This window comes from Brassica oleracea, chromosome C4 (assembly GCF_000695525.1).
Source record: "Brassica oleracea var. oleracea cultivar TO1000 chromosome C4, BOL, whole genome shotgun sequence".
Classification (NCBI taxonomy): Eukaryota; Viridiplantae; Streptophyta; class Magnoliopsida; order Brassicales; family Brassicaceae; genus Brassica; species Brassica oleracea.
In genome coordinates, this window is record NC_027751.1 from 7,007,970 (window position 1) to 7,021,018 (window position 13,049).

Consider the following 13,049-nt stretch of genomic DNA (forward strand, 5'->3'; position numbering starts at 1 on the left):
GTATTACATATTAGGAAACATTATTACTGATTTTACAAAAAATTCACAACTAAAAGAGTAGACATGCAAATCACAAAACAGACCACAAACAAAACTATTATAGATCATTCCTCTTCAAAGACAAGCTTGGACTCCACTTGATATGGAAGAAGACTTCGTCATAAGACTTCCAGGAAGTCGTCTAGCGCATTATATTTTAGACGACTAACATGTAAGTCGTCCCAGAAGTCTTCCAGATCTGAAAAACCTGCATATTAAATCCAGATATGAAAAACCTGCATATTCAAAAACGTTCAAATGGCTTAAAAACAGAGAAAATGAGTGAAAAATTAGATAAATCTACCTTTATTGAACACACAAAAATACATATCTAAAATTAATAGTTCTACCTTTAAATTAGTGGAAAATGAGAACCATCTGATTAAAAACGTGGAAAAAAAGATAGATTAGTGAGAAAGACATGAGATAAAACTGAAAAATTCATATAAAATTTGGTGTTTTCAAGTCAAAGAGATTAGAGTAGGTTTTTGGAGAGTTTTAGTTTGGAAAAAAGTAAGACCTTTATACAACAGGAAGTTACCAAATGAAGAAAAATCAGACATAAAAATTTCCCAAAATGCTCAGATCTGTTATGAAAGGGAGACTTCGTCAGAAGACTTCCAGGAAGTCGTCTGGAAGACTTCCTGGAAGTCGTCTAGCACATTATATTTTAGACGACTAACATGTAAGTCGTCCCAGAAGTCTTCCAGATTTGAAAAAAACATGCATATCAAATCCAGATCTGAAAAACCTGCATATCAAAAAACGTTCAAATGGCTTAAAAACAGAGAAAATGAGTGAAGAATTAGATAAATCTACCTTTATAGAACACACAAAAATACATATCTAAAATTAATAGATCTACTTTTAAATGAGTGCAAGATGAGAACCATCTGATTAAAAACCTGCAAAAAAAAGATAGATTAGTGAGAAAAACATGAGACAAAACTGAAAAATTCATATAAAGTTTGGTGTTTTCAAGTCAAAGAGATTAGAGTGAGTTTGGAGAGTTTTAGTTTGAGAAAAAAGTAAGACCTTTATACAATAGGAAGCTACCAAATGAAGAAAAATCAGACATAAAAACTTACCAAAACGTTCAGATCTGTTATGAAAGGGAGACTTCGTCAGAAGACTCCCAGGAAGTCCAGACGTCTTCCTGGAAGTCGTCTGGCGCATTATATTTTAGACGACTAACAGGTAAGTCGTCCCAGAAGTCTTCCAGATCTGAAAAACCTGCATATCCAAATTCAGATCTGGAAAACCTACATATCCAAAAACGTTCAAATGGCTTAAAATAGAGAAAATGAGTGGAAGATTAGATAAATCTACTTTTATAAAACACACAAAAATACATATCTAAAATTGATAGATCTACCTTTAAATGAGTGGAAGATAAGAATCTTGTGATGAAAAACAAGATAAATTAGTAAGAAAGACATGAGAAAAAAACAATAAATTGATATAAAACTTTATGTTTATAAGTTCAAAGAGATTAGAGAGGGTTGAAGAGTTTTAGAATGATAAACATTACATTTTTGTTGCAGCCATCTGAGAGGAAGAGAGAGAATGTGTAATTTTTTCTTTATATAGAGAGACAAAAATCCTATTAGGTTAAAATATTTTTGATTCAGACGACTTACTAGACGAGTTACTTGTAAGTCGCCCAGAAGACTTTAATATTTTTAGCGGGAAATTAAAATATTTTTAGCGGGAAACTAAAATAGAAGACTTCCGAGATAACTTACAAGTAAGTCATCTAGTTTAAATTATATAAGCGGAAAAATAATTTTTAAAAAAAATTTAGGCGGGAATATTTGGACGACTTACATGTAAGTCGCCCAGCTAAAATTATTCACCGTGGAAGTCGTCTAGACCCTAAATATAACCCCTAAACATAACCCCTAAACTTAATTAACTAACTAAACACTTCATAAAATCAAATTAAACTTCAAAAGTGTTTACATTTACAGGTAAAAATTTAATTTTTCAAAAAAATATTCAATCTTTCCAAAATCTAACCCTAAGAATACATACAATATTACAACATATGTTTTCAAACTCTAGACCAAAGAATACCATGATTCACTACCTACACTCATCTATGTTGAAAATAATTCAGTTTTGTTATAAATTAATTTATATCACTTAAAATTGTTTATAGTTACATGATTTTAATTTTTCTCTTATCAAAATATTTTTTTAAAATTTATAAATTATTTTTAATATCAGCTACACCAGAATACTTACTTGGAAGTCGTCTAGAAGACTTCTAGCATCTTAGACGATTCAGACGACTTACTGAGGCTATATTCGTAAAAATGGCTTCTGTTTTTTTGTTTGGTCACAAGGGCTGACCGTAATTTCACAAGTCTTTTAAGTTAGTATTGCATTTGATTCAAGTTTGGGTATATATTTCAAGTTTGGGTAAAAGTTTGTATTTAAAATCAAGTTGAGAATCATATTTGATAAATTCTCCGAATTGATATCCACTATTTTGCATTTATTTAAAAGCTGAGTTTCTTGTATTTTCTGCTGCCAGATCCATTTCAATAAGGGAGACATGGGTGGCCTTTGATTGGAATTTGCAACCTGTCACCTAATTCATATATTTATCACCATTGTTATTAGGTATCAATCTAATATTTTAAATACATAAATAGTAGCTAGTGAGCAATGACTTAGCATATATCTTAGGTGGATTCCCATTTTAATTAAAAGATTAATTGATCGTTCAATTGCAGGATACCTAATTTAATTAAATAAACTGATATATTTGTAGATATTTAATACGACTCCTCTAGTTTAAGTTAGATTCGAAAAATTCCAAATAAGTTTTAGGCTAAATCAAAGTTTAAAATAAAAATAACCAAAGAAAAACGTTTAATAAAATCCAACAGGACGAAATATATGAATGATAAAATCGGTCACCACTGGCCAGCCATAGGCAGACTTCACTCGCAAAACTTTTGATGGCTTTCAAATATGACGTTTTCATTTGTACTATTCAGTCTACTATTGGAACAAGAATCGTGTTTGGTCTAAAACAAAGTTTTATCATTGATTTGACTATAACATTTCATATATATATATGTTTGCATTTTAAGGTGAGAATGATAAGTGATATTTAGAATAGGAAAGTTTATGATCTAAAAGTCAGCTAGCAAATTTGATTTCCTTATTATATGAGTGAAAAACCAAAATATCAAACCATGCATGATCATAGGATATAATTTATTTAATTTATTTAATTTATTTAATTTATTTGTATTGTTTCTTTACTTTATGTGTATTGTTATTTTTATTATATCCCCAGTTTCTTATATATACATCGTTTCGTGGGATGTCTACTAGGATCATATACACACACACACACAAAAGTTGACGGGAGCATGGGAAATCAATTATTTGCTTATTTTATGTTATCTCTACTTCAACAAAAAGTGATCAATTTGACAACACGTACATGTACACATGCAATTATCTTCCTATAGAGTATGTTCTTATATTCGTTGTGATTAGATATATGTACGTACATATTATAATTCGATATGTTTCCCAGGATAAATGTTTATAATAGGTGGATTATGGGGTATAGAGGATATATTTTGTGTTTCAAAAAATAAACCTCAAAATAGGGAGTACGTGTTTGATTTATCCTCAACATACAATTATTGATTTATTACATGGTATTGAGATAGAACAAAAATAGTGTGCATAATAATATACTCTTTCAAATTTCAGAGTTAAATGTGTATACAATCATACATAGGTACAATACAAAGAAGAGAAGATTAGAAAAGACAAAATAGGAAGCAACGGAATCATCATGGCTTTGTTTTTACATGGTTTGTCATTCTAATCACTCTAGGAGAGATATACGTAAGGATTAAGTCACTATGTGTTTATCCTGTCAAGACTAAGTCATTAATCATGCTAAATCAGGTTATTAATTATATAAATAATTTGTATACAAAACAATAATGCACATATACACGTACGTGTGTTTCCGTCTCTGCTTTTTAGTTGGAATAAAGTCTGGCTCAAGAACATGTTAAAATATTGCACAAGGAGATGGAGACACTACGAAATAATGGGTCTTTCAGGTCAAATATTCGAATTACATCACTTTAATTCGAATTTAAATTGTATCCTACGTGGAAACAAAGATAATCCCTTCTCAAACTGTAGTCTTACGTACTCCTATGTTTTCAACTATTTAATACAGAGAAACATATATCTTATGAAAATAAACCTTTGATATCCTCCGTATATTAACTGAGGATCATTTAAAAAGTTGCAATATTAATATTGTATTAATTAAAAAAAAGATTGTACTTAAGTGTCACTTAATTAGGATGACAATTTAGCTTACGTAACAACTTAAGAATCAATTGAAAAATGTTTGTCTAAATCCAATTACTAGAGAACATTATATTAACCCAAAATATAAGAAACATGTATTATTTTTTTAAATAAAAGCTACGGAATTACCTAATATAATTAACATATATATAGCAATTAATGACTATGAATAATAAAGATTTGATAACAATTTTTGCATCTTTTTTCATTTTTGTTTAATTTTATATTATTAAAAAAATTAAACAGTCAACATTAAAACTATAATAAAAAATTAGATTTTTTTGTTCTATGTTATATTTTGAATTTTTTTAAATGGCTTTAAATTACAAAAATGAGAAAACCTTATATGTTATATTTTATTTTTTTTAAACGACTTTAAATTACAAAAATGAGGAAACCTTATATTTTATATTTTTCTTATATGTTAGATTTTTTTTTTATAAATTATATTTTGAATTTTTAAAACGACTTTAAATTACAAAAATGTAAGTTTTCCTTAAGTATACGACTAAAATCATTAAAAGACATGTATCAATTCAATGGTTGATCTGAAACCTTTCAAAATCATATGGAAGATAAATTTCAAAATAATTCAACTGTGGAAACAGTGCTGTTCATTTTTTTTAAGAATGGTTCGGTAGAAAAAAATAAAATTTTTATGTCATAATTTGTTTAACGTCCAATCCGATCAACCCATGATGTATTAATTATAGTTTAGTTCCACAATTTTTTTAATAAAAATTGATCCGGTCCATCGGAAAAAAATTATATAACAACAAAAAAATTTGTATATGTATAAATAAAATGATCAAATACATAAAAAAAATTGTTAATAATATATAAAAATAAACTCATCATGCGCAAGACGTAGTTTTTGTGCTAGTTGTTTAGTAAGCTAGCAACTGAGCTATACAATTTTGTAATACATTAACGAATTATTGAAGAGAAGGCTATATGATTCAATCAATGCAATAAACATAAAACTTTATAAAATTCAAAAATAAAGATAAACTTTATTTATATAAAGGGTAAAGCATAATTACCATGGAGATCATAATAATCATGGTTGATCGAGAAAATAGGCTTTGGTTAGCTTTCCAACAAAAATAAAATCATTCTTTTCAAGATTTCGTACAAATATAATCATTTGAATTTATCTTTTTAACATTATATCAATCAACCAAAAGTTTTCCTAATGATCTTATTTTTTATTCAGAAAAAAACATCCACAGAATCCGTCTTGAAACGTCAAGAACAATGATCGAGATATAACAAAAATAATCCTTATCGAACAAAATTTTACTATTATATTCCACATCATTTACGTTTTTATTTGTTTTTTTTAATCACATTACGTTTTTATTTGTTATTTGTTTGGTGCACTACAAGAAAAGAAAGTAAAAAACTAATTAGTTAAATATTTAAAAGAACTAATACGCAAAACAAAAAAAACAATGTTATCTCAATTTCAAAAATTTGTCTAAAGCTACCCATTTGTGAATGTTCCACATTTTAGGTTTCGAGTTCGACCCTTAAAAGTATCTACAATTCAAGCGCATGTTTACATAACAGAGCAGCCATTAGGGTTCTCGTCGCTGAACATTCCAGGAGGCGTGTTCATGTTTTGATACGAGTACGGCACATAACTTTCACTCGAGTAATTGTATCCTAAACCTGGATAACTCTGACCTCCCATCGGATAAGTCTGACCTTCAATCGAATAACTCTGTCCGTACACGTGTCCTTCTTGCCAATACATTGGAGCCGTCGGAAATGAGTATTCATAATAATCCATTTTATTCACCATTGCCACCGGCCCTACTCCTCCTCCTACGCCGCCACCTTCCTTCTTCTCACCGTCTCCGGCCTCTTTCTTCTTATCTCCGCCCTCTACAGCCTCTTTCTTCTTCTCTCCGCCATCTCCAGCCTCTTTCTTTTTCTCTCCGGCTTCTTTCTTATTATCGCCACCCTCTTGCTTCTTCTCTACGACTTCACCTCCTTCCTTCTTTGCTTCGTTAGCTCCAGCGGCTGGGACTTCTTTCTTGGCGGCGGGAGGGGCGGCACCATCGTCTTTTTTAGCCGGAAGAAGAGGCTCCACGGTTCGTTTTAGCTTTTTAGCTAGTAGAGGCACAAGTTCTTTAACATCCATAGTGCCTTTCACAGTCACCGTGTCTTTGGCTGCATCAATAGCCACCGTTTGGACGCCTGTTCAAATTAATATTAGTAATTTATGAGCATAATTAAATTGCTTTTGGCTTTAACTTGGCTAAGAATAAAAGTAAATAAACTTTCATTTGTTTAGTAATAATTACCTTTAATTTTCAATATTATTTTCTTGATTTTCTGAATACATCCTTCGCAGTGAAGTCTGATCTTCAAAGCAACCGAGCTCTGAACGTAAACAATTTAAAGCTCGATCAGTTACATAGACAAAGTGTTAGAGTGGTTTTACGTTTTAGCTATTGTAAAACACTTTTTAAGTTTTTTTTCTTGAAAACGAAAACACTTTTTAAGTTGCTTGCATAGTCTGTCTATTGTCCTTATTCAATTAAATCTATATACCTCTTTAGGAGCGGCCGGGGGTGGAGGAGCAGGAGCAGGAGCCGCAAATAAAGTTTTTTTTTTTTTGAAGAAAGGCTTAACACATCAATAAAGTTAGGATAACAAAAATTCAAAATCAAGCAAAAGAGATAGAAAGCCACTGACCTCTCCCATTCTTGGTTGAAGATATAAAGATATACTTTTTAATACTAATCAAAGGATTATGTAATGTTTGAACGAGAAGCAGTGGAAGCAAATGTGTATATATAGAGAAGAGGGGGTTTGGTGTGTGCGTGGAGGTTGTTATAATATTATTTGATAGTTAAATTTGCTGAATATTATAAGGTTTCATGTATATATCTGATATAAATGTGTGTATTTGTTTATGGGTGAGGTCAGCGAGAGTGGGCGTTTGACACCGGTTCAACACAAGTGATGGTACGAGACGAGAAATTCTTGGGTGAATCTGTTGATTCACCTATCAATAGTGTTTGAGTATTTGATATTTGATATCTTTTAAAAAGAAAACAAAATTGAATTTTCAATTAAGATTATATTTTTAAAATAAAACAATAAAAATACATAAAAATAGTTACAAAAAATTAATAAATAAATATTGTTAAACCGTTACCAAAATACTAAATCCTATACCTTAAATCTTAAACTCCAAACCCTAAATTATAAACCCTAAATTATAAACCTTAAATTTTGGATAAACCATAAACCATTAGAAAATTTTAAACCCTAAATCATACATTAAAAACTAAATCTTAATAACACAAAACCCTAAACCCTAATCATTAAACCCTAAACCATTGGATAAACCCTGAACCATTGGATAAATCATAAACTCTAAATCAAAAATATTTAAAATTAAACCCTAAAATTTATGATTTATCCAAGGGTTTAGAGTTTACCCAAAGGTTTAGGGTTTAGTGATTAGGGTTTAGGGTTTAGTGATTAGAATTTAGGGTTCAATGTATGATTTAGGGTTTAAGATTTTCCAACGGTTTAGAGTTTATCCAAAGTTTAAGGTTTAACGTTTAGGGTATAGGGTATAGGATTTAGGGTATAGGATTTAGGGTATAAGATTTAGTATTTTGCTGAAGACTTAACAATATTAATTTATTTATTTTTTGTAACTATTTTTATGTATTTTTATTATTTTATTTTAAAAATATAATCTAATTTGGATATTCAATTTTATTTTTTTTTCAAAAAGATATCAAATATCAGATACTCAAACACTAGAGACACCGAGGCACCTAGTCTCTGAAGAGACATTAACTAATCAGAGAGAAAAAAACAAATTTAGGTTTCACGAAATATTAATTAATTAGTCATGTCCTCTAGTGCTTTTGGAAACAAAAAGGGTGTCATTTCTCAGCTTTGACTACTACATGACTAGAGTCTAGATTAGCTGAATCTGAATCAATAGTACAAGGTAAAAATATATATACACAGTCAACCAATGTTACACAAATTTACAAACTACCTTAAGAAACAAACTTCAGTTTCGAAAATACGGTCTTAAATGCGAACTAATCACAGAAGCAATGTATATGCTGTTTCTAGCCGTCTGAAGTATCGCGGTCATTTTGTTATTTTGTTAACAGTTAAATTATACTAATATATTCAAATCATAAAAACAAGTTCACCAATAGCATAAACATATTATAATTCATGTGGAAACAAGAGAGGAGTAGTTATACGAGCAATACATTTTTTTATATGATATATCATCAAAATATATCTACAGTAGAAACTATCTAAATTAATCTAATATAAAAACGATAATTTAGAGAGTTGCAATTCATAAACGAATTATTGAACCAAATTTACGTTGCATAAAGGCTAAATTAAAGCAATATGTTTTTGTTTTCTTCATCATTAGCATTTAAAGATGGTACTCCAGTGATCGATTCTTCAAATTGTTTTGTCTTGTCTTATTCTAAGTGAAGTTGGTGGAACCTCTCTTTTTATGTTTTCTGTTATTATAAATTTTAACTAGCCACACATTCAATTTTTGAGGTATTTTTAATTTTTCAAAATATATACAGTTATTTTAGAATGTACATATAATATCCTTTGCACATTAGTTTGTAAAATTTACAGAAAATCAAATACTTTTACCACTTCAAACGTTTACGTTACTTATATAATAACATAATCGTATACTGTAAATTCATTTCATTTCTTTAATATTTTTACTACTTTTTCTAATATATATGTGATGCTTAAAATATATGAGTGATATTTTGGAATAGGCTCATTTAACTCAATATCAGATTTATATTTTACAACAGAAGAAGAAACAAACAATCGCACATGGTTGTAATTTGTCTAGTAGTTTGACCTATTTGTATACTTGGTACTAGTACATAAAGAATTCTAGATATGTGTGTGTAACATGCATATATTTGTAAATTACCAAAAAGAATGTGCATGCATTATTATTTTTTTACTAAACAAGAATGCGCATGAATTGATATCTCTTTATATGCACATTTCAACGAAAAATTCATATATATATATATATATCAGTATTATTAAGAATGTAATCTCCACGTTTTGTTTTCATATAAGGAGATATTAATTCATTTCACCTGCCCAATACGTATACACTACTTTACTCAATTCGTACACCACTAATATCATATATAATTAATGTTTTAATTCTTACAAAATAATTAGTTTGGTCCATCGCAGAGCAATTATTGATTTTAATTAAATCACTTGGATTTGTATCTTACCTCCATAGAATGATGGAAGCAGCTAAGAACTACATAGAAAGCTTTTAGTCAAAAAAAAAAGAAGAAGCTAAGAACTACATATACAATTTAAAAAAAAAAACGTGGGCAGCTAATATAGACAAAGACACGAGGAACAGCCATATTAACTTTTTGAATTCTGCGAGCAAACCTAAAAAGTAAGTTAACATGATTGTTTCAACTGGAACAACTGTAAAAAGAACAAGATGAGAAATGGTGAAAAAAATGTCTCAAAGAGTTGCGTAGTTCCGTTCCGTTCCGTTCCTCCTTCTCGATCGGGTCCATTTTTTCAACATCAGGTTTTATTGTGTTTTGTTGAATTTTTCATAAGATCCAAAAAATGACGTAATCTCTGAGGTGGGCACATAATTAGATATAGAGTTTGATTGATAACTTCTTTTTTTCTTCGACTACTACATAAACTTTTCTACTTCATAAAGTTAACGATTAACAATATCAAACGTGATATTATGTTTGTATTTGAATCCCCTGTTGGTGTTTTGTAACATGGAGTTTAAGCTTCAACATCTCAATGTGGGTCAAATACGATTGCCACAGTTCTTTTATAAGAATTTAAATGTTGGAAATGGTTAACTAAGCTTAACATGAATTCGAGTACACTTATTACGGTACAAAATAATGCTCGTCTCTCGCTTTCTAGGCGCTGTTCGTTTACGTGTCGTGCGAACTGCGACCTGCAACATGCGACTAAAAGTGCTTGGTCCTTTGATTAATGCTTTCGGTCCCACATGTCCATCTGAGCTTCAACTTCCTCTAAATACAACTGTTGCTGACGCTTGCACTCCTATTGGTTGGAATTTCAGAGGTGCTCGTTCTCAGGCAGCAGAAGAACTACAGATTGCTCTAACTACTTTTCATCTCCCTGCAACCTCGCATGTGAAAGACAAGTATGTTTGGGTCGTTAATGACCATGAGAGTACTTCCTTCTCTATTGCCAGGACATGGGATGAAATCAGAAATAGAGCAAGAAAACAGGAGTGGACGTCTAACATTTGGTTTAAAGGGTCTGTCCCGAGACACTCTTTTAACTTTTGGATTGCTCACCTTGATAGACTACCAACAAGGCAAAGGCTTGCTAGTTGGGGTATCTTGATCTATGATTCTTGCTGCCTATGCGACATGGTCCAGGAGTCTAGAGATCACTTGCTTCTTCGCTGTGAGATCAGTGAAAGCATCTGGAAAATAGCCCTTCAAAGGCTAGGTTACAGGTCCTTTCTTTTCCATACTTGGACTTCTTTTATGCATTGGCTTTCCCACAGAGATTCATCTTGCCCACTCCTGCTTAAAAGGCTTGTGGGACAAGCTGTTGTGTATGCGTTGTGGACAGAACGCAACCGAAAAAAATAATGTTTTTATGTCATAATTTGTTTAATTTTCAATCCGATCAACCCATGATATATTAATTGTAGTTTAGTTCCATAATTTTTAATAAAAATTGATATGATCCATCGGAAAGAAATTATATAATAACAAAAAAAACTGTATATGTATAAATAAAATAATCAAATACATAAAAAAAATTGTTGATAATATATACAAATAAACTCACCATGCGCAAGACGCATGTCTTTTCCTAGTTGTCTAGTAAGGTAACAACTGAGCTATACAATTCTTTAATACATTAACGAATTATTGAAGAGAAGGCTAATGATTCAATCAATGCCATAAACATAAAATTTTATAAAATTCAAAAAGAGAAAATGAGCATTTAAATACTGAACTTATCCAAATTTGCCAAAAAATACATGAACTCTTCATTAACCTAAATAAATAACAAACTTATGTTGACTGCCCCCTTTTAGATATGAGTTTAGTCAACATTAATTAGTGTTAAGCGGCTGTTTATTGTTAACGTCGACATAAACGTAGTCGTTTTAAAATTAGAATTTCTTCTCTTAAATCCCCAAATTGAAACCGTAAGAATACTAACCTAGTCGATTTCATCAATTGAGAAAGAAGTGTACCACCTGAGCTTAGATATTGAAAGCTTGAAAGAGGTGATTCAAGAGCTGAAAGAAGAGGTTATTTGGACCAAAATTCTGATGAGAAAGTGGAAAATATGTCTTGGATTAATCTCTTCTATCACTGTGTTGGCCATTGTCTACCTCTTGTCTTAATCTCTTCTATCTATGTGTTGTTGTGTTGGTTTTATTATCACTTGTAAGACTTTGTGAGAATTCAAGTTTTTCTTATTAAAACAAGTTTCCAAGTTAAAACATAAGCACAAAACAGTTTTGTTTCTTTACTAGTTGCACTAAGTTTATGTTTCTTTATCATTACTCTGTTTTTACCTGAAACAAACTGTCTGCAGTTTTTTTTCTTTCTAATTTTAAATCCTATGACACTTTTTTTGTAACTTGTGATTGAATAAGATTGAAAGCACGTCACATATGTAGTGGAAAAATAGAATGCAATATATAGGAAGAGTCTCTATCGGCCAATAATGAAATGAAGCACACCAATTTCTCTCCTAATACAAATACATGAATAAGAGAAACAGAAAATTCACGTGCTTCACAAGATAACCATCGTTATTTTAAAAAGAAGGATTTTAAGTTCACATTAATTAACAAAAAAATTCTTAAAACACATGGCAGACTCGTTTAAGAACAACACAAGCAACATCCAAAAAACTAAAACACAACGTCAAAGTTTTAGTGTAACTCACGACTTGAAAACCAATCACAAAAACAAAAGTAAACACAACAAAGGAACCATCATCTTAATTATCCAAGCTGTGATCCAACTTGTGAACCAAGCTGTGATCCTCCTTGTGAACCAAGCTGTGACCCCCCTTCTTGTAAAAAAACATAGCATATCAATATGATGTAAAGATATAAAAAGAACAACACAAGCATACCTGATCTTTCCTTGGCCGACCTCGTGGCCGTTTAGGCTCGGGTTCGACCCTTGGATTTGAACAACTAACTTTGGTATGTCCTTCTTCTATGCAGTTTGAGCAAGTCATAATGCGCTTATCACGACTTAGCCTAGTCGTACTTGTTGACTGTGAAGATGATTCATTGGCGCTTTTCTTTCTAGCATAATTACTCGGCCTTCCTCTATTACCTAACCTATTTTGTGGAGGCAAGACAGGTAGCCTGTTCAACGTCGGCCACAACTTCATCCCTTCAACAGGCCTTATACTATGCTCATAAGTCTTTCTCCATCTTATAGTAGTGTAGTAATCTGAAACGTAGTCATCCGCTTTCTGCTTCTTTGCGGAGATCACACAAGCGGCATGATTACATGGAATTCCATTTAGTTTCCACATCCCACAACCACAAGTTTTCAGATTCATATCAACACTATAAT

General features: G+C 30.9%; 2 protein-coding genes across 2 annotated transcripts; one reads left to right on the top strand and one right to left on the bottom strand.

The window, feature by feature from the left end:
• Window positions 1–5,839: 5,839 nt before the first annotated feature.
• On the bottom strand, window positions 5,840–7,116 carry LOC106337976 (neurofilament medium polypeptide-like). Its single transcript, XM_013777058.1, has 4 exons — window positions 7,108–7,116; window positions 6,964–7,038; window positions 6,714–6,792; window positions 5,840–6,606 (listed from the first exon to the last, which is right to left on the bottom strand). Exons 1-4 carry the CDS (start codon window positions 7,114–7,116, stop codon window positions 5,963–5,965), a joined length of 807 nt encoding a protein of 268 aa, XP_013632512.1. The 3' UTR covers window positions 5,840–5,962.
• A 3,299-nt stretch (window positions 7,117–10,415) lies between these two features.
• LOC106337977 lies at window positions 10,416–11,081 on the top strand. Its single transcript, XM_013777060.1, has one exon. It carries the CDS (start codon window positions 10,416–10,418, stop codon window positions 11,079–11,081), a length of 666 nt encoding a protein of 221 aa, XP_013632514.1.
• The last annotated feature ends 1,968 nt before the right edge of the window (window positions 11,082–13,049 follow it).

Bases quoted from the DNA above. Each gene is read 5' to 3' on its own strand.
- LOC106337976 (XM_013777058.1), bottom strand. The intron at 6,793-6,963 runs GTATATAGATTT...GTTTACGTTCAG, and splicing joins CCCCGGCCGCTCCTAAAGAG to AGCTCGGTTGCTTTGAAGAT. The intron at 6,607-6,713 runs GTAATTATTACT...TAATTTGAACAG, and splicing joins AATAATATTGAAAATTAAAG to GCGTCCAAACGGTGGCTATT.
- LOC106337977 (XM_013777060.1), top strand. From the start codon at position 10,416: ATGCGACTAAAAGTGCTTGGTCCTTTGATTAATGCTTTCGGTCCCACA.